Source organism: Cygnus olor, chromosome 1 (assembly GCF_009769625.2).
Source record: "Cygnus olor isolate bCygOlo1 chromosome 1, bCygOlo1.pri.v2, whole genome shotgun sequence".
Lineage (NCBI taxonomy): Eukaryota > Metazoa > Chordata > Aves > Anseriformes > Anatidae > Cygnus > Cygnus olor.
In genome coordinates, this window is record NC_049169.1 from 137,988,987 (window position 1) to 138,011,062 (window position 22,076).

The following is a 22,076-nucleotide window of genomic DNA, read 5'->3' on the forward strand; positions in this document are numbered from 1 at the left end:
GGAAGACTAAGTCTTCCGAAAGCATCAGTAAATCATCCCAGTACAGATTTATCTGTCTGTTTATAATTTCTGTGGCAAAGATAAATGGCTGAGAGTGACTTTTTACACAGGCAGAAACTGACAAGACAAGGGGGAAGGGCTTTAAACTAAAAAACAGTAGGTTTAGGTTAGGTATAAGGAAAAAAATCTGTACTCGGGTTGTGGTGGGGAACTGGCACAGGTTGCCCAGAGAAGCTGTGGATGCCCCATCCCTGGAGGTGTTCAAGGCCAGGCTGGATGGGGCTTTGGGCAACCTGGTCTGGTGGGAGGTGTCCCTGCCCATGGCAGGGGAGTTAGAATTAGGTGATGTTTAAGGTCCCTTCCGACCCTTGACCCAAGTCATTCCATAATTTTATGAATTAAGTTTGCCAGTAAACCTAAAATGTGGTTGTGAAAGTAGACTGATCATTGACGAGAAGTGAATATATCAACTGAAATCTTCCACTGTCAACTGAGGGTAAGCTACACCATCTATCCTTTTCTTGCTACGTTGATCCTTGTACAAAATTCCCAATTTTCCTTTACTGAAAAAGTGGTGGGGGGATAAAAGCAAGAAACAAAATCCAAAACAAAAAAATCTGCTTGCCCTGAAAAAACACTTTGTCCTGAAAAGCTGCATATTTCACCAACTAGTGCTCTATAAAAGATCCTTACAGTTCCTTTACAGTAAGATCCTGAGCTGACAAGAACTTGACCTACTGCACAGCAGATGTGTGATTTCTTAGAAGTTGTGCGTGAGGTTTTGCATAGAGAAAACAGCCTAAGATTGTGATGAACGGCAATTGATATATACTAGCATCCATTTCTAATTGAAAGAGAAAACATGTAAGATGATGGTCTTCATTGAAAATGGTACTGCTATACTAGCATGGGATGTTACAGCTTACGTGGCTGCCCTCGTACTTGGGGCTGAGTGATTCCTCCTTGTAGGTTTTTGCTTACTGCATCATCAACTTACTGCTGGAAATCTTCACCTGAACTTTCCAAGGTATCTCCTGGTAGGAGTCCCTGGAGATGGGCAAAATGAAGTCCCCGGTACTTCATAGTACTTCATACTTTCAGTACTTCATAGAGGCTAACGCAGACAGTAAAGCAGGACTGGTCTGCAGTTGCTTGAATTCTCCTACAGACAAGTCTTTCTGATTTAATTCCATTACGTGCCACAGCAGTGTACAAGCAACACGTTAATGTGATATCTAGACACTAAGAAGTTACCTAAACCTCTCTGTATGTTCATCTATAATGTTTGGTGAAGAATTGGGAAGAATTTCCATTTACAGAACTCAGAAGAACACTAAAAATACCTAGATGAGGCATTTTTGTGCTTAGCCTGCTGTTAATTGTGTGAGTGTGAAATGAATCACTTGTACAACACGGCGTGTGTTTTATGCAAAAGAGCTGATTCTCATAACGTCTGCAGGGTTATAGGCAGTTTATCAGTTAAAGTTGAAAAGTAGGGTTTTTTGTTTTTTTTTTTTGTTTTCACGTGGAAGGAATTGCCTTTGGGGAAAGGACTGCAGAAATTTTGAGTGGAGGAAAAAAATACAAATGTTTTTGGCTGAACTTCCAGTGAGCTGATCTGAGACAAATACACTGCAAAGGTTAACATGCCTGCTGTTACGATAGCTACCCTGTTTTGCTCCTGGGGCGGTCAGAAGACCTCATAGTAAGAAGTCTAGCAACCTTATTAGACAGGGTAAGCAACTTATAATAATGAAGAGGCCACACCCCGTGATTTTAATCATTCAGCAAGACAATTTGTAGATTGGTGTGGAACGGATGGTCTGTCTTGTATAACTTGCCTTGCAGTCTCTCTTCTCACAGTATTGATCAAAGAATTTTTTTTTAATTCTGAACAGTAAAGCAGGGGCAACTAATATGTTCACATGTCTTTCAGGGAGAGTTTCAGTGTTTCTTTTAACTTTGTTTGAAGTAGCTCACAGGAATAACATGCTTGACCTCAGTCTTGGCAGACGTGGTCTCTGCTTCTGCACAAGTGTGGGAATGGAATTTGAGCACTCAGAAGTCCCAGCGTGGTGTGCTTCTCTTTAAGATGAGGGTGAGGGGAGGACCTTCGCAGGGAGAACCAGAGGACTCTCAAATGCATCATCAGCAGGGACTATTCCTCTCCGAAACATTGAACTCATGACCCACTGAAACTTACAAACAAGGGAGGGTAAAACCCGACTGGGAGGCACAGAGCATCATGCAGGAAAAAAGGCAGTAAATATCCCCACGTGGCCCCTGTGTCATCTGGGTCGTAACTGGAGTCACAGAAAGCAGGACAGAGCTGCTTAGTAGCATGAATATGGTCCTAAGACAAAAACATGTCGAGTAACAATTATGCATGTCCCTATGTTGAAAACTTTTCTTTGTAAGAAGCAGCTCACACAAACCCTATCTGCAGTGTAGTTAGGAGGGTCCTGCTTCCCCAGTCTGGGGAGGAAATGTTCATATTCTGCAGTAAGAAACCACAGACGCTTCTTGGCCTGTAATGCTGGGAGTGCCCTTCTGAAAAATAACTTCCAGTAGAAATGAGCTTGCAGAGTGAAAGAGAAGGAAAGTGGGGAGGAAATAGTGAATTTCAGAGCCAGGAAATGGCTTTAACAGGCAGCTTTACTGTGGGAACAGCATTGTAGACAATTGTTACTCTTAATCCTGCAGTTCTAAATGCTGAAAAGTTTTGGGGACTTCAGCATAACTTACCCTTAAATAATGATGGGATAACACAACAGTAATTAAACTACCCCCGGCCTAATTCATCATAGATTCAAAGTCTTTCACAGGGACGCCCTGATTTTCTTCTAGTCCAGGGCAAGGAAAGGAACTTTGAACAATTGTTTAAAAATAATTTCACACCACTGCTCTGCTTTCTTGAATTTAAAAAGTCTTTAGTGACTTTGAAAGTTGTTCTTAGGGTAATATTAGTCAGATAAATATGGAAGCGCCTTAAATGTGCGTACATACAAGATGTAAATGTAGACCAATTATTTGCATCTGTGTTGCAGATTCAAATGACATTTCACATCTCAGTTTGATACATGATGTATACAAGCTTTTGCTATGGAACTTAATTGTGACAGACAAAGCGATTAAGTACTTGATTCAATTCAGATTTTTGGGTAATAAAATGATCCATCTGGTTTGGATGCTTTAGCCAATACACCTTTATCCTATACTACTTTCTTAATCATGGAATAAAGGACTTTCTAGATTGCCTGTACTCACTGTGTCAGGGAGCTTGGTGCTGTGGAAAAGCGTCAGCAGGGAGGGAAATCCTGTAGCACTGGTGTGGATAAAGCCAGTGTCCCTCCCAGGTTCATGCTCTGCAGTACAGAGCTGGAAAGGACTTAGGTTGGTGCATACAAATGGGCAGCAATCTTCATTCTGGGGAAAAAAAACATCTGGGTTAGCTCTAGCTTTTGTTAACATAATGCTTTTTCATTTAATTTTTGATGTCCCTAGTTTCCTGCACCTCATAACCTTTCAGAACTTGAAAGCATCCCATATAAGCACATTTGATATGCAAGATTTAAAAAAAAAAAAAAAAAGAAAAAAAAAAAGTTGGAGCAACATAGACGTAATTTTTGTGCCTGAGTGCAATGTCAAAGCTATGCTACATTGTTAGCATAAAAAAAAAATCTGGTCAATTAGATAGCAATATTTTGAAATACTGCACTTATAGGGCCACTTTGATGTGGTTATTTGGAAGAAAAATGTGTTCCCTCAGAGAAAGTGAATGCTCGACTTAAAAGGGTTTTACTGCAGTGTTTACATATTTGGTTTTAGTCTATGAGAAATAGATTGGATTTATTTTTTAACTAAGACTTTGCTGCTCTTGCAGGGCGAGGGAGAAATAGGTCATGCAGTTCCATGTTATAACATATTCATGAACTTCATTTCCAGATTTTAGTTTAATCAAGGATGTCATCGTCCACTGTCTGATTCTGAATTTCAGTCCTAGATTGCCTTACTGAGTGTCTGGATGCTGACATCAAGATTAATACCAGAAAGCAGCATGCCAGGAGACATTCTTCTAGATCATACCAGCATATTAGGAATAACCATTGTGAAATAACAGCTTCTAGCACAAGGGGTCACTTAAGGTAAATTTGTCTGGTTTTAGTTTGGGAAATCAGAAGTAAAAGAAAGAGATATCACCATAGCTGGCTTAAGTGGAACAGGGAGAAGGTAAGCCAGCCAAGAATGTCTTAAATTTGCTTTCTTCCTTTAAGGGAGATTTGCCTTCTGTGCATTTCCTTAACAGTAACACTATATCCTGTAACTGCAGGGCTTTTTTTGTTGTTGTTTTGGTTTGTTTGTATTTTTTTGTGTGCGCATTAGTTGTGATCTGTTCATAGAGCACAAAATCATCAGCAGCATTTTACCTGATTTTTATCAGTCTGCCATTTGCAGAACTCGTCATCTGTTGCCACTTGAGATAACACATCAGTAAAGTTGCAGGAGCCGTCTTAAGGTTACTTCAGACGTAAATAGGCACTAGATAACCGAAGTATCTAATGCTGTCCTGAGTAACACTGCTATGGTAGATGTTCTCTCCAAAATTTTTGGTAACTTCTGTTCCCTTGCTCTCAAAGCACCTAAACCCTGCGTTATCTGGCAGGTTCAAGCTGGGGCTGTGGCACGCGCTGTGTCAGGGAGGTCCGTAGCACACAGAGTCAGTATCCTTCCCAGAGACATTTGTCTCTTATGTGCATTTTTAATGACACTGAAGTAACTACAGTAAGCAGAGGGTTGGTAAAATTGGAATATAACACTACTTGCTGATACATCCTCTTCATAGTGGTGATAGCTACAGTAACTGCAAGCCTTCCAATATTTACACCTGAAGCTGTGGGGATATAAGGACAATAACTCTTTTTTGAGAGTTTGAGAGTTCCAGTTTGTTTTGATCTTAGGCTGCTTGTGCACTGAAAAAATGCAGGTGTTTTGGACCTCTGGCTTGGGAGCTCAGTATTTTAATGATGTTAAATAGCAATGGGTTATTGTTTAACTAAAAAAAGGGGTTGAGGCAGAGAAAAAAAAATTATTGTGAAAGCTCTGTTCTAGGGTGCTAGTAGTGGAGGAGGGGGAACAGAAACACCTGCTGGGCTTTCTGCCACTGGCTGATGTGTGTACATATGTAGCTAAACATTCAGTTGTGTGGGCAGGCATCGCTGTACTTTCAGCTGTGTTTGAAGACGTTGATTAAGGCCTCGTCCATGCATCCCTTTATGAAAATAAGAGAACCCAGTGCTGCAGTGAGCTGCTGTGCTGCTAACAAGTTTCGGGTTAGGTATGAACACAGGCACCTGTTGTAGGTCAGCAGAGTGCTGTCTTCACATTTTTTTTACTGTCGAAGTCCACCATGTGTCCCTGCCATCGGCGTCCCCTGCAGCTTTGGTTGTCTTTGAAAAGGCACAAAACTGAAAAGGCAGAGCAAGGTAGAAAGGTGACGAGAAATCCAGTGTAATTTTCATGTAATGAGTAAATACCTGGGTTGTTTTGGTTTGGTAAAGGAGATGGCAAAGGGAGATCTGCTATGGCTTTGTAAAATTAAAATATGGTATGGCAAAGGAGACCAGGGAGCGATTCACTAAAACAAATGGAAGGCTGCTCGTTCACATGAAGTGGCAAATCAAAACCAAAGGCAGTGTTTTTACCCTAAACAAATAGTGAAACTTGCTGTCACAGCCTTTGAACCCATTGATATGCTTTCGAACAAAAGTCAGCATTTCTGGTAAGAGCAGTTGCACTGACAGTGGTCGGACACAACCCAAATGTGGCCTCTGCCTCAGGCAGTCCCTGAACAGCTGAAAAGCTGGGAGGGGGATGAACAACACACCGCTGCATTGCTGTCCCCGAAGCATGCCGAGTGCCACTGTTGAGATGTATTTTCTTTTGCCTTCATATACAGGGAGCTAGTCTCTGTTTTTTTAATAAAACAGATGAATGCTGGAAACGGCTGCCTTGTGTTAACCCCCCATGTGTTAACCCCTGTGCTGCACCTGTGCAGGCCCTGGGGCAGGAGACGTCAGGGCCCAGTGCAGCAGTTGCTCATACAGAACTGCTCCAAGCAGTGGTGCACGAGTTGCTTTGACTGCCTGTCTTGCGAGAAGGTATGGCATGAAGCCTAGGCGGGATGGCAATTCTGTTGTGTGGTACTAGTGGACGGCCTTATTTATCTTGCATTATCTTGCCATGCATTTTACACAGACATCACTCTACCTGCACACAAATCGGTGAGTTTGTTACTGTAGTGACCAGCTAGCTCTGGGATTATTTTTCATCTTAATGAAAACTGGAGCTCATTACTCTGGACGAATACTTCCCTCACACCTTCCCTTTTTCCCCTAAGCACACTGAAGAAATTGGTGCTGCTTGGTAGCTCATCAAGTCATTGGCATGGCTTGTGCAAACACCGTGACCCTTCTCTGAGCACGGACGGTCTGCCTCTTCCCATGGACACGATCTGAGGGCTTTGCTGTACTCTGCAAGAAGCGAGTCACTCTATTTTCTGATGGCAGGGTGATCCACAGAGTCAGCAGATCCGAGCGTGAGATATTACAGTTCTAGTCAATGGAGGTGAAGCCTATCTTAGGCTCTCCTCGTCTCATTTCCCTACAAATAGCTGAAGGAGCGTTTTCAGTCATTAGAAGTGCTGCATTTTGTCTGTACTTGTCCATTCTGGTCAACGATGAGGTTATAAAAGTGACTGAACACGTTTTAGAAGTTGTTCTTGAGCCTCTCCAGGCAGGAAGTTTAGCTGAAGTACACGTGTGCTCCAAGTTTGGGAGTGTGACTCTGCTAGTTCCCTATCCCTCTGTACATGCGAAGCGGGAACTTGCTGACCGGGTGGCGCAGGTCCCTCTGTCTGCTCTGTGCCAGCCAGCTGCCCCCTGGCCCTGGGGTGGTCCTACAGCCAGGAAGGGAAGCTCTGCAGTAAATCCAAAGGCGAGAAGCCTGTCAAGGCTTCCTGCAGTTAAGTAGGTTTTAGCATTTGTGAGAACATGTGAAAGCTTGTAATCAGGTAAGTTATGAAATTCAGATCTGGTATTTAAAGAGAAAGGAACTCGTCTTCAATGTTACCACATCATGTCTTGGAAGACTAAGACCTAAGAAGATTACAGTACTTCCTGCCTGCAGCCTCTTTGTTCGGGAGACTGAAGATTTGATGCTTTTAATGCTACTTGTTTTCAACTTCTTTTTTTTTTTTCCCAATCCAAATAAACCATTCTTTTGCAATATGCTTTCCTCAGATATTTGGGGACTTCCTTCTCAAGTTCTGAATAAAAATAATCTTTTTAAAGATACTCAGTAAATTTTCAGGATGCTAGCATCAGCTGAATATTTGAACTAGATCAAACAAGGGAGGAGTAGAAATAATGCTGTGAAATGGTGGTAAGAATTAAATTGTGCTTGACAAGCTGTGGAAGATCTGCACACTGCCTTTCCCCCAGGCAGTCTGTGTATTCCTTAATATAATCAATAAATGATGTTTGTGTTTATCAATCTAATATTGCTTCCATTGCAAGACATCATAGGTATTTAGACTGAGTTCAGTATTTGCAAAGAAACTGAATTTTGTTCATCTATTTTACCTCTTGTTTTCCCCAACCAAGACTGGGATCACTAAGTAAAAACTATTTATTCCTGTAAGACTAACCCCTACTCTAAGACCAAGTGATTTCTGCAACGCACTTGAAATAACGTAAGTCATGTGTTTGTGAAGTTAGCAGCAAAGAGGTTTTTGTTTGTTGTTTTTGTTTATTTAAAAAAAAAAAGTCCAGTTTTGTGCAGTGTAATGCTTGAAATGTGACTTTTTTCTAAATACACTGTTTAAGTGTTCTGAGCCATCTGATTAATGAAATAAAATGATCAAATCCGTGTCTATTTAAAAACTTAAAATCAAGTCTGCTCTCTTGTTATGGAACAAGAATTGTATTTAAATACTAAATGATGACATACACTCTGAAAAATGGAAGCATAATCAGCTGTAATCTTCAGAAAACATGCTTTATTCTAGAGAGGCTGAGTAATTACACACATGCCCCAGTTACAGTCAGAAACTTGGGTTATGACACAAAATTTTAAATACCAAGCTGAAACGCCCCAGTTTCTAAATAGGAGCCCCAGCCTTGTCTTTCCAACAGAGCTTTTAGTCATTGTACTAAAAGAGAAGAGAGCTCTTGTGTGCTTAGTCATACCCTTCACCCTGCGCAGAAAATTGCTTCTCTTGTATTTGGTTTCTGAAATGGTGGCAGGAGGCAGAGCTCCCCTGGTGAGCTTTGCTGTGCTCAGACAGCCTCCTGGAGGGGTGCCTGGGGCAGGAGCAGAGTTGCACCCTCGCAGGTGGGGATCAACAACCTTCTGCTTCCAGACTGGTCCATCACTACCCAAAAAGCACAATGCCACTTCCATTGTATGAACAACTGGCTCTCGACTGTATTTTTCTGTTCTGTTTCAACCAAAGGTAGCAATTCAGCTTTGGACCCCATGTAAATAGTAGCACTGAGCAATTTAAAGCAGCTGCAGGGAGGAAATCGCAGGGGATTTAGGTACAGTTTTGTTTAGTCAATTGGCTACACCAGGGAGTCTCCTCAGCATGAGCAACAAGCACGTTGGTAAAACCCTACTGCAAATACAGATAAAGTATGGTTTACCCTGAGGACTGGTATTTAGGAAGGGGGGAGCAGGGAATAACACCATCAAATTTCTGTGCTTCTCCCTTTGCTAGGAAGGAGCCATCTGTTATTATGGGCAAATGTGAACAAATCTACCCTCAGGTTACTGAAAGCCATCGCTTAGCTGCAAGCTTCAACAAAGCTACTGCTATAGCCAGGCGAAGCAAAGGCAGCAGCATGGAAAAAAATTGCACAACCATTAGAAAAAAAAAGTGGTGGTCCATTCTGGGCGTTTATCCAACACAATTTGTGACAATGGATATGGATTTTTTTTCTTGTAGACGTTCAAGCTTTTTTTATACAGTAATACTATGAAAGTATGAAAATACTTGATTGCAGTAATCGACCCAATTTTTACCTTCAGGCCGTTACTCCAAAACCTAACTGTCCAAAGGATGCAAACATTGCTCCGTGCAAATTGCAGCTATGCCATTACAGGTGTTCAAATTATGGCTCAAACTTAAAATGCTTCTAGTCCTACAGCTGTTTCAGTGTAAAGAGGAGCTATCAACTTCCCCAGAAAATTTTTACCCTCGCTGGTTTAAAACCACTAAATACGGAATTATCTTTTCATATGTAGATGAAACCCTGCAGAAATTCAAAAATCAGTCTTGGGAATCATTCCGCAGGGCCTTACACTGCTTCTGCATTCAGCAGAGCGTCGTTAGAAGAGGAAAATGTTCTCTTAATTAAATGCCTGTCTCTAAATTATTCTGTCAGGTTTGTAGCATCACAGGAGACTCCCCTCCCACCTAACCCACTACCATGCAATATTTAAGATTTTAATAATAAACTTTATCAGAGCACAGCCTACCTATTCAGAGCTATGGGCTTTTTGACACGAGAACTGGGGCATCACTCCTCTGCTCTGTAGCCTGTAAATGGGTTTTATTCTCTGTCTCCATGTCGCTGAGGAGCACTGCAGCCGCAGCGGGGAGCGGAGGGGCTCAGACCTGGAGCTCCTCACAGCCAGGAATTTGCAGAGCCAGAGGTACTGCCATGACTGGGCGTGCTTCCACAGCCACACAACCTGAAATCAGTTTAAAATTGAGCCAAGGCTGTTCAGTTTTAGAACTGCTTGCTAGCTGTTGCCTTCACGGTTAACATGAGCAGTTCACAGACGACACACTGACCTACAGTGGGGAGCCAAAAGCAGCAAGATGTCTGTTTTCCATGGAAGTATCAAGACTGCTACACATAAAATGTTGACAAGAGATAAAGGTTAACTCCTTATCTGTCAAGAAACAAAGTTTAAGTAATACTGGCTAGATACTCCCAATGTGAATGTAACTGCTTTGACTGTAAGTTCCTAGAAGAGCCAGCTAACAAATATTTTAGTAAGAATTTAGTGAGAATTAATAGCAAGCTATGGCACCCAATTTACAATTTATGATGCAAAATGAAATTCATATAAAATGATTCCTCATTTGTTGCTGATATAACTACAGTCACTTGATCAGAAAGAAGCAACTCGAGGCTGGAGCCTGTTATATGCACCTTATATCAAAAGAACAACAAAACAAAAACAATTTGGAACAGGCAAGACAGGTAAGCAAAAGCACCTCTTTTCATGTGAGAATTTGGAGTTATATAAGCAACTAAAATATTTACCTGGTCATCTGATATGGTGGCATTAAGGCAGACCTTGGAGTGATTCGGCAGCTTGAGTGTGGAGTAGGGAAGTTGCTCAATATGAAAGGATAAATGAACCTCAAATTGCTCCATCAGAACAAGAACTGTAAAATTGAGGCCCGAACTGGAAACTAATAGGTTTGGAAGCTGATTAATGCTTTGTTGTTGCTGTTGTCTTAAAAAAAAAAAAAAAAAAAAGAATCATATAATTGTGTGCTTCTGATCAGACACGGTTAACAAAGTTGGTAAGGCAAGTGGTGGCAGACTGTTTTCTGCATCCAGTAAGAGAAGTAAAAGGCTTAAGCTGAAGGAGGAATGATTCAGGTAGACAGCAGAGAGATCTTTTAACAGGCAGCATACTGCTGGGGCTATGAAGTCTCCATCCTTAATGAGTTGAAGAACAGCTTGGGACAGGTGACATATGTCACATCCTATTGCCCTCAAAACATCTGAGATAAAGTTAGGTATCGCTGCCTGTTTGTAAACTGGTTTGGGGCGGGGGGGGGGGGAAGAGAGACAATTCACCTAAGTCATCTCTTCACAAGCAGTAGCTGCAATGATTATGATAAGCTGAGGAAAAGTTTCCAAAACTTCCATCAGATAGGCCTCTTCTGTACTTAGGCTGATCTCTTACAGCCCTCTCACATTATTTTAACAAAGGCTCTTTCCTGTGGTTTAAATGCTCGCTAAAACATAGCTGAAAATACCTGTTTCATGCATGCGCATAAATTAGCAAGACGAGACTAATTTTACAAATTCGTAACAAAGCATTAAGGGCAGCTCATCCACAATTAGGGCAGTATTAGGGCTGTATGGCCACGTGCTTGGATACACAGCTGGATTTTTACCCATTGCAAGTAAACATGCACATGGCTTGTGTTTACACAAACACAGACCATTTTCCCTTTCCACTCGGTTCCTCTCAGAAAGCAGGGCAAATGAATTTATGATGTTAGTTTTGTTCATCGTGATTTATTGTACAGCTGAGCTCTAATAGGTTTTACTCAAATCCTGGCAAAGACAAAATCACCAGACTTCTTCCTAGGAATCTTTATGTGACGTTAACCCACTGCAGAGACTTCCAGAACAAACTATTTTGCAGCATTTCCGTGGAGGTCAGCGTTACCTCCTTTTCACAGAGCACAAACAAAAATGCACAAAGCATCTGTAAGCCACAGGCTTGGCTCTTTTTGTAACATTACAGCTGATTTTTCAGAAGGCTTCAGCAGTCAGTGTGGAACTTTCCACAGGCCACAGGGCTCCTGGATCACACGGCTTCACCTGTTGCCTTCGCGTGGCTGTCTACTCTAGCAATTCCTTTCCATTTCTAAATTAGTGGAGTTGTCTCCTAAAAGGAGCTGTCTTTTTTTTCCCTCCTTTCCTGCTCTATTTGGAAGCCTCCTTCAGAGCCCCCGCACTGGTCTCATGGTTTAAAGAAAAAAAACACCTTGTTCCAACTTCCAGGCTAAAGCGATTCACTGCCCATGTACATTCCCATGCCAGTATTGTCCATAGCTCGATTGCCTGTCCCCCACACCGCTGCTCACGCTGCTGTGCACCACCTCCATCTCCTCTTTCCACCTCTGTTTTGAGGCACAATGAGGCAAATTCTCGAAGATACGGGGCTTCTAGTTCACGTGGCATTTCTCTGTATCTGCTAAAAACCTGACTTCGTTGGCTTTGAGCCACTGAGACACAGAACACAGCAGTGCCACCGCACGCTTGCCCTTTCCCCAGCCAGCTCACCTCGGGGGCTCAGGGTCACCCTGCAAGCCACCGGCACCCCCTGACACACACTGACTCCTGCTGCGGCCCTTCTGCAAGTGCCGGGCTTCATGCGGGATCGGTTCCTCCCCAGACAGGGCCACCTCATGGGAAAAACCACCTGCGATACACATACAGCTGTCGAGGAGCATGGAAGAGGAGGCAGCAGTTTTCCTTCAGTACCTGACTTCACCACACAGACATTTAATGTCTCTGTAATGGTGTGTGCACCTACAAGAGGCTTCTTGTTTTGTTTTTGTTTTTAAAAGCTCATACTGAGAACTCGATGGTCCTTGGGCTCGATGATCCTTGTGGGTCCCTTCCAACCGAGGTTATTGCATATTCTTTGGGAACAACAGATGTCAGTGATACGCACATGAGTCACTGCTAGCACTGGCGCTTCTAAATCCGAAGTGCAAACATCTGTTACTGGAGCCAAGGGCACAGACGAGGGCCTCCTCCAGACCCATCTGTTCCGTCTGCGGGTATTAATGCCTGCTGCACAGGGGCTCGCAAAGGCGCTCCGAATGCACCCAGGGCACAGCCAGCTGGATCAGGCAGCTCCCACATCACCCCTTTTACTCGCAAGCCAAGCTTGACAGTACTGGGGGGCAATGGGGGGGAAGAACCTTGTAAAAGCTAAGCAGGAGAGTGCTGCTCCCACCTCGGGTGCTGCTGGGGCAATTAAGCTGTGGGGCAATTAAGAAATTCCTTAGGCAGCGTGGGGCTGGAGGAGAAGGCATCAGTGGCAGTGCAGGGATGGCAGCTCCTCGTGGTACATATGTGGCTTTGGTTCCCAATGCTGTGTGCCTTACACCGCACCGAGCTTTCCTGTGGGGAAGGCAGAGGTCTGAGCATGCTCGCTGAAGAGAAAAGCAAGGCAGGTTTTACTTGGTACAAAATAAAGACAGACACACATACCAAAACCACTTTTACTGAGCACATGCTGTTTTTTGCAAACACTAGTATATTTGGCCAACTTGGAATGGCAACAGTGAAACAGAGCACGCATCCCTTACACAGAGGTCAGTTCCCCTGCCTAAACTGGAGTGCTCATCCCAAAGCACTGACGTGACAGAAGATTTCACAGACATCTTTGAGAGCATTTTGAACTCAGGCAAAAGACCACCGCATCCTAACCTATCCTGCTTTCGAAAGAAAATGCACTCTGTGGACTGAACTTCCCAGAGAGAATTGAACCTTAAGCCCAACACGAAACATTTCAGCCTAGATACAGTTAAAGTTTGGCAAAGTTAGACGATTAGAAACGGGGAGAGAAATTTGGGAGCACCAGGGAAAGGTTTGATTCCCGTTTACCAACACCAAGAAATGGTGCCGTGGGTCAGCAGCAGAGCTTAACAGCTCAGTGCTGGAAGCTGTGATCTCCTGGTGCTAAAAGCCTGCAGAGGGTGTAAGCTCTTCAGAGCCAGCCAGCTTCCAGCCAGCCTGCTGTCCGGAGCCGAGACTGCTGGAGGTATGCCTCAACAGCCAGAAACGGGGCCTTTAGTCACAGAAAAGCACAACTTCAGTGCCTTTGGATTTAAAAATTCAAGTTGGATTAAAAGCCTGAGTTTGGAATTTAAAAAGTCTCTCTCCTATGGCCAGTGTGGCCTTGAAAATTTCTGCTAGTGCAAGACTTGCTATGATGATCTTGATTTTGCCATATTCGTCTCCACGGTGGTAGGTGTCACGTCCAGTTAAATAGGGATGGCAAAATAAGTTAAGAGAGTCCCAGTGCCGGATGGATTGCAGGGTGATTCTCAGAAATCACAGGCACCATACTCGCTGTCCCTGTACTCCAAATACCATCAGAGAGGTTGAGTGACAATTCTGCAGGCTGAAGAAAAGGACGGTACGTGCTGCCAGGCGTGCTGGCCCCTTGCTGTCCTCCGAGAGCTCAGCTCTCTGAGGTATTGCTTAATTGCGTTACCATAAGAAACCCCAAAGTTCTGCACTGATTTTTATAATCTTACTGAAATCTGTGATATTGATACCTGAAGAGAATTTAACATAGAAACTCGCAGCTATTCTTGAAGCACAGGCAGAGTGAGCAGTGGGACAGGACAGAAATCACCGGAGCGATGCCGAAGCTGTTAAATAAGTAACTTCACTACCATTCTCCACGACTGCTCTAACACTTCTCAGGGGATGCTGCACCAGGAGAGCTTTGTACTGCCAAAAAAGAAACTGAAAAAATAAACACCTCTGAGCAATGAAAACATTTCTGCTGTATCTGAAGCGTGCGAGTACGTACCACGGGGATGTACAAGTGATGCTCTAAGACTACAAACAACGCAGCGGCTCGGTAGTTTTTGACTCCGGACCTCCAGTGTTTCTCTCAGGTGTGTCAGTACAGTTGTCACCCAGCTATTTAAACACAGGCACAATGTTGTGACGGAGCAATTAGCAATTCCAGCGTGGAAATGCTGCATTTAGAACACAGTACTTTACATACAATTACGGTGCTCAAGTTTCTACCTCCCTTAAGGCAAACGCATGACAACGTTTAAGTTAAGTAAAACCAGATGACAGAAATAAGTTGTGTAAGCGTTTGTCTGTTTTGTTTCCATTTCCCACCGCGGCTTAATATATTAATGTTGTTAATTCATTACAAGCAATGTAACACAAGCATACACTTTCCCCAAATCTCAGCCTAAACTACTCAAACTTGCCACTAGGCAACTGCTGCACAGTCCTGGATGCTCTTGCACATCCTGCTCTGAGGTCCTGCTCTGTGCTACTCCATTTTTCCACTTCATATATTCCCTGTTGATCATTTTGCAGAGTCTTCTAATAAACTCTCATGCCCTGAATGCAAAACGGAAATTGCACTTGCTGTATTTTTATACACTTTGCAGAACAGAGCCCTTTTCACAGCACTCAAAAACCTACAGGAAAAACGCTGGGTCTTAGGAGAACAGCTTGGGGTGAGAAAAAAATTGAATGAATCACTAACAAAAAGAAGAAACTGCATCAGGGAGCAACTTCCATTGAGAAAAATAAATCTGGATACAGAAAATGCATCTCTGTCAAGCATGGAAACTAAATTTTAGTTAGTGGATTTTTGCAGCTATAAGCACCTTTTGTCTTACCACGATGAACTGGTGAAGCTAAGTGTGCACTTCCAACAACCTCTCGTGAAAGACCATTACAACCCGCAGTGGCAAGAAGATACTCCTGGCCAAGGTGAAGCGAATGCTCGACAACCGCGCTGTACAACCCTGTGACTGCAACGTGCTGAAAAACAAATCGGCAAGCTATCCTGCATTTTGATCTCCCATCTGATGTAAGGAAATAAGTACCGTACTGTCTTTTGGCATGCGATTAAATCGTATTTTCTTCCCAAACCTGTCCATACAAGCCAGGCTGGGTGTTTTCCAAATTAGGCTACCCGACACAGGTTATCAAGGCATCAGGACAGGTATCGTTCATCTAAACAAATCCCACTGCTAAACAGCACCAGAACGCCCAGAGACAGATTCTGCTCTCACGTGTACCTACAGCAGAACACAGAAACATCCCTTAGATAATACAAAGGTCGTTTCAGTCCAAAATGAGCCCCTGCAATTTTTACCTCAAGCAGAAACCAAAGGATGCACAACTGTATGATGCATGCTACCATGAAATTAATTGATTTACTCAAAAACACTTTTATGCCTGCACTTTTCCTCAGACAATGACAGCACCAATGCTTCTACTGCTAATGTACCCTTGGGTGGGAAGGCTGAGGAAGGAAAAGAGCTAAAATAAATTAAGGTTCACCCTAACACACTGGCATGTTTTACAGCGCAATATGCAAAGCATGAACAACTACAGTGCAATGCGAATGTTTGTTGTAAGACAGCGTAACTCCTTTGAACTGCCTTTATTTCCAGCACTTATATAAATATAGCTTTGTTCTTGAGCCTGGATTATCCTCAGTTTGAAGTTCGTGTTCTCACTTTGTGTTGGAGGACTGCATGTAAGCGTCCCCACAGCCTCGTATACTCCTGCAGTGCCACTGAGACGCTGTCAGATTGGAACGGACTCAAAAGCAGTCCGTAACGAGTTACAGCGCTGTGTCCTCACGTTACATTTAAACCTCTTATCCCTGCATTGAGAAACAGAATGAAGATGCTTCCATATACACACACACACACACACCCTTCTCACAAGCTCCACGAAGTCTGCAGAAAAATATCATTTGAAAATCCAAAATGAAAGTTAGAGTGTTTTTTTTTCTCTTTTTTCTTTTTTTCCCCGTTAAATACAAACTTTTATTTGGGAGCTCCTTTTGCCAAGATGAATTTGCTCAGCCCTGTTAGGAAGCACTTGCTTTTGTCCAAGCACACGAGTTACCAGCTGAGAGGATGTTATTGTTTGGAAGGGATGTGAGCAGGGGAACCTGCGCACAGCACAATGTATCAGTCAGGAAGTTAGGGAAGAAAAGTGATTCTCTCATCCAGTTGAGGAAACAAAATGGAAGTATCAAGAGTTCACCTTCCAGCTACTGTTATCTCTACGGGTGTCTGCAAAAAACATGTTAGTCACCTGTATTGCACATTAATATCACCATGAAGCTACAGGAATGTACTAAAATAACCTACTTTACAAAAGGGTTACAGATTTCTTTAGAAAAGTTATTATTTCTGAAACAAATATCTCCAAAACACTTAAGCATCCGAACACCTTCCCCGCTCCTACAACCAAATACCCAAGAGCTCCAAGGGACAGAGGGGAACTGCAACTAGGAACGGGAAAGAGACGAAGCCACCCACACAGACAGAGCTCACACGGGCTACGAGCTCAGCAAGCACCAACACCAAGGCTTCCTCCCTCGGTGGGACATCCTCCCGTGGTGCGGGCAAGACTCTGGCAGTCAGACCGTGCATAAAAACCATGAATTTCACAGAAGCCTCCTTTAAGTGTTTTAAGAGCAATACAGTGGAACACAACGTGTTTTCATGCTCTGGAAAGGGTGATCCTCTTACGTTAATAACTTTTGAGTCCTCCGATTCCTTACTGAGAGTTGTTGTCCGGGGGATTTTCAAAATTTAACACAGCATTCTTGTTTTCTTTTTACACAACCCCCACTATTGGCATGGGGTCGCAGTTTCACGTCTAGGGGGCCTCAGAGTCCGGCGCTGTCCCCCGAGGGCTTCTCTTACCGAACACCTCAAAAACGTGTCCCTTCCATCGTCACCTTGACAGCCGCGCTCCCTGACCCCTCAGCACCCAGCGGGAGCTCAGACCTCCCTCCCTCCCTCCCTGTGCCAACGCCAAGGCCAATGCCAACATGTTCACCGATGCCAATGCCAACATGTCCATCAACGCCAAGGCAGAGGCCCATGAGGCCGCCACTCTCCTGTCTCAGCCCGGGCCCCGTGCTGCAGGGCATCCTGACGTTGGTCCCGGGGCTGCTACCGCCCGTCGTCGGCGCTGAGCGGGTAGGCCAGCAGGCTCATGGCCTCGCCGCACGCCGCCTCCACCTGCCGCACCTGCTGGCGGCTGAGGCGCTCCCGCCACGCGTGGACGGCCTCGCGGGCGTCGCGGGGGGAGATGAGGAAGGGCCGCTCGGAGGAGTACGCCTCGCCGCGGGTCATGTTGACCACGAAGGCCTCCATGGCGGGCGGCACGGGCAGTCCGGCGAAGCGCAGCAGGCGTCGCAGCTGGGCGCGGGGCTCCCGCACCAGGTCCTCGTAGCGCAGCTGCGTGTAGCGGCGACGCAGCCCGGACGGGGCGCGTCGTGCCAGCAGCAGGTCGCGCAGCCAGGCCTGGCAGATGACCTCCAGCGCTCCGCCGAGGAAGAACTCGGCGCGGTGCTGCGGCGGCGGTGCCCGACCTGCGCCCAGCAGCCCGGGGGCCAGCGGGCCGGGGGGTCCCCTCGGTCGAGGCGGCCCTCGGGGCTCGGCGCGGTGCCGGCTGCGCAGCACCTGGATGCTCTCCCGCAGCAGCGCCTGCTTGGCCTTCAGGCGGGAGTTGTGGACGGCGCGGGGGTCTCGGAAGAGCTGCACCACGCGCAGGTTGAGGCCGGGCTCCCTGAGCAGCGGCAGCAGGGCGCCCAGCTCCAGCAGCCGCACGTCCTTGATGACCACCACCGGGTACTTGCGGCACTCGGCCTCCAGCTCCCGCAGCGCCCGCGGCGGGCAGCGCTGCTCGCAGGCGGCGCCGTCGATCAGGCCGACCTCCCTGCGCGGCCGCGGGGCGGCGGGGCAGAGGGGCGCCGAGCAGATCACCTTGTTGGTCCGCCAGCCGAAGATGCCGGCCGTGGTCAGGTTGGGGGAGCCGGGGGCCAGCGGGTCGCGGGGGCCGGCCGGGGCGGCGTAGAGGCGCAGCACGGAGAAGTCGCAGCGGAAGAGGGAGCGCAGCATGTCGCGCAGGGCGCCCTGCAGGCTGAGCGCGTCGCCGGGGTACAGCGCCTGCCACAGGTGCCACATGGGCTCGTAGAGGTAGAAGACGTCGGGGTGCTGGTTGAACAGCTCCCCCACGAAGGACGAGCCCGTGCGCCAGGTGGCGTGCAGGTAGATGTGCCGCTTGCCCGCCGCCGCCCCGGTGCCGTTCCCCGCCGCCCCTCCGTCCTCCCCCTCCTCCTCCTCCTCGTCCTCCTCGTCGCCCGTCGGCGCCGGGCGCTGCTCCCAGCCCCACTCGCTCAGCGCCTCCTCCAGGCTGGGGCAGCGCCGCAGCAGCGGCTCCTCGTCCGCCCGCGCCCGCCTGGCCCCGTAGTCCAGCGCGTAGGGCACCAGCAGCAGCAGCAGCAGCGTGTACAGCCCAAGCGCCACGGCCAAGCGCCGCGGCTCCCCCCGCCAGCACCAGCACCACCGCCGCCGCCGGCCCTTCATGGCGGGGGGCGGCCCCGGCCCGGCCCGGCCCGGCCCGGCCCGGCTCGGCTCGGCTCGGCGGAGCTCGGCGGGGAAGGCGGCGAAGTTAGCGGCGGGGGTGTGGGCTCCGGGCGGCCCTCCCCGCCGGGAGCACGCCCACGGGCACCGCCACCGCCTCCTCCTCCTCCTCCTCCTCTCCTCCTCCTCCTCCTCCTCACGGAAGCGGCCGCACCTGCCCCACCGCAGGGCCGGGGGCTCGGCCGGGCTCCGGAGGAGCGGTGCCGGGTCCCGACGTCTCCGGGCTCTGCGGGGAATGAAGGCGGCGAGGCGACGAAAGCTGTGAGGCGAGGTGCGGGTGTGTTTTCAGGCGCGTTAGAGGCTGCGATGGGTTTGAGGCGTGCTGCAGGAGGGGAGCTGAGGGGGCTCTCCCGCGAGGGTTGGGGTTTTGGGGCCGGAGGTGGGCATCCGGCTCGTGAGGCGGTTCTTGCAGCCCTCACGCCCAGGAGGAACAGCTACGCACCTGATTCACTTCTGGCAGCCACTCTCCTTGCTTATAAAGGGAGCGTTAACGTTACCGACCCAGACTTAGGCATCCACTTTTTTAGGCTTCCCAGAATAGTTTAAATAAATCTCTTCGTTTGAGCTGGACAGCCAACAGGAGGTCGGCCTCAGGTGCTTAAATACAAGCACACAGCCTCAATATCCAGCACAGCCCCTGCGTGCCCTGGGGAGATGCTCACGGGACGAACAAGGTGGGTCACGATCCCCTGTGCACCTGACAGAGAGGTGATGTCCCCGTCCTGCTGGCTGTGCAGCAGGGGCTGCTGACCATCCTAACCTCGAGGCAGTGTAGAAATCAATAACTAAGCACAACACTCAGAGAGAAATTCAGCCAGGATGACATGGTTCTCACCCGCAGCGTGTGATGTTTTCACCTCCAGAGCAGTCTGTGTGGTATGTACTCACCTGTGGTGAGGCACGTGCCATAACCTTCATCAACAATACCACACGTAACAGCACACAGAAATGACCCCCTAGTTATATAGGTTCTAAAAATGCTCCTTCTATAGTGTAAGTATTATAGTTACAGGGTCTGCAACTGCTGTGCATTTTTCTGCCTGAATGAGTAGACAGTAAGCAATAACCTGATTTCAGATTGATTTGGTAACATAAGAGAAACACAGAGTGACAGGAGAGAAAAAGAGCGTTCCTATTCTGTCCAGGTGGTGAGCCAGCAGCCTGCCTGCTAACACTTTCTTTGACCTCTCTTAAGTACGTGTTAAAGACTTGGCTTCCTGCAGTTTATGGCGTGCTGAGTGAGGAGACGAAGCCAAACAAGACTCCTGGACTCCTGAGCAGAAGAATGTAAAAATGATGGCATCTGAAAGGATCTCCTGTCCCAACATACGTTTCCCTGTTTACAGTCATTGTGGCTTTGGGCATTTTAAACGGTCAGATAAATCAGCCTGAGCTTCAGCTCCAACTTTGTTAAGGCCAGGATTTCATCTAGACCCTCACGCAACTAAAGGGGGAGGACACAACAAAAACACGCTTGCCAAAAATGGGTCATGGGCTTGCCAAAATAACTTGACCTATACAAAGGAGATGCTTATCTAGTATTTCAAGGAGGTATCTCCAGCATGGTTTACATCATGCGTGATAATAATTTTGGAGGATTTACCAACTTGTGCTTACCAGGACGGGATCCTGAGAAGTACAGATGAGTGTGGTTATATGTGAGCTACTGGGATTTTCCCTTTATATGACATTTCACAGGGTAAGACAAATGAGAAACCAATGGAATAAAAATACGCATGCATTACGCTGTTTTTTTTTTTCAGACAATGGGGCTACAAACTTCTATGGCTACTGTTTTGGAAAAGGCAGAAGACGCAAATCACTTTACCACAGGCTATGTTTTTACGAATATAAAGACATAGGAAGTTCTTGAAAGATTATCAAACCAAAAAAGAATCGCAGTAAATATTTCGTTCTGCGACTTCGCAGCGAGGCTCCTGTGCTGAAGCGGGATTAGCCTGTAAATAGTTGCTTTGGTTCTTTTGGGGTTGTTTTTTTATGTTTATTTGGTTTTGTTTTTTGTTTTTGGAGTGGGGAGAGAGCACAAATCCCAACAAAGCTTGTATTGATGCTGCCTCTGATCGGGCGCTTTCACAAACCTGAAATCACCTCTTTCCAGCCTTGTGATGGGTCATGAGAAGTATCAGATCTGAACACTCAGGAGCTGATTGCAGGTCCTAAAATAACTGGGAGACCAGCCATGGCTTGTCTTGGTTTCCAGTTCGATATGACTCTGTCCTGTCTTTGACACTAATAGTAGCAATAAGGGGGGCGATTTCCCCCATTTAGGCTTTTCTGTGAATCATAAAGTCACTGTTTAAATAGACAGATGATCTTCGTTTCCTTCCAAGAAGAGCATGATAATTCAGTGCGGGAGAGAGGCAGGCAGATAGATTCTTTGTTCATATGCGAAGCAGCCTGGCTGTTTGGCATCTAGCTTCTGCCATTTCTTGGTGATAATTCTGTGCTTTATACTATTTTATAAAGAAAAAAAAAGTATGTACATTTAGCATGTTCGGCATAATTTAGTGTAGCAGTGTTTCCATTCTAGTTTCCAAGTTTGTCACTGAAAGCACTGGCTGCTTTCAATCTAACACAGCACTGGCTTCCTGTGTGTTATCTCTTTTAGCTTAATTTTTGCTCTTCCGTCTCCCACAGCTCTGTGACTGACAAGAAAGCCAGTAGATGTTGGAATGCCGTGCTTCAGCCCCGGAATAATTTCTATCAGAGGTTTTAAAATAGAAATAGTTGCCTCTCTCTCTGTTCATCTTTCAGATCATGCGTGCTCTTGTCATTTTCAAAGAGCACTTTGATTAAAAATAACTTGATTAGCTGATAAAATTAAATACACTTTGCAAGAAGAGCATTAGCCTCAAACATCCTGGCTGTTAATGAGCACTGCGCTTGCACGTATTGTCACTTACAGACTTCAGCCAAAAGGAAGTCCGTGGTTAATGACAGCTTCAGAAGCCTAAAGAAGCTGGCAAGCTGGGACAGCAGTTTTCTCTATTTCTTTTTGCCTTTTTTGAAGGCTCTTTGTCGTCAGGTGTTTCAACGTGTACAGTACCACATGCCTCGCCTA

At 46.3% G+C, this 22,076-nt stretch overlaps 1 protein-coding gene across 1 annotated transcript; it reads right to left on the reverse strand.

Annotated features, from left to right (window-relative positions):
- Positions 1-7,817: 7,817 nt before the first annotated feature.
- Positions 7,818-19,003, reverse strand: CHST7 (carbohydrate sulfotransferase 7). The gene has a single exon (XM_040535225.1). The coding sequence runs from the start codon at positions 18,935-18,937 to the stop codon at positions 17,519-17,521; it is 1,419 nt and encodes a 472-aa protein (XP_040391159.1). The 5' UTR covers positions 18,938-19,003; the 3' UTR covers positions 7,818-17,518.
- Positions 19,004-22,076: the final 3,073 nt, after the last annotated feature.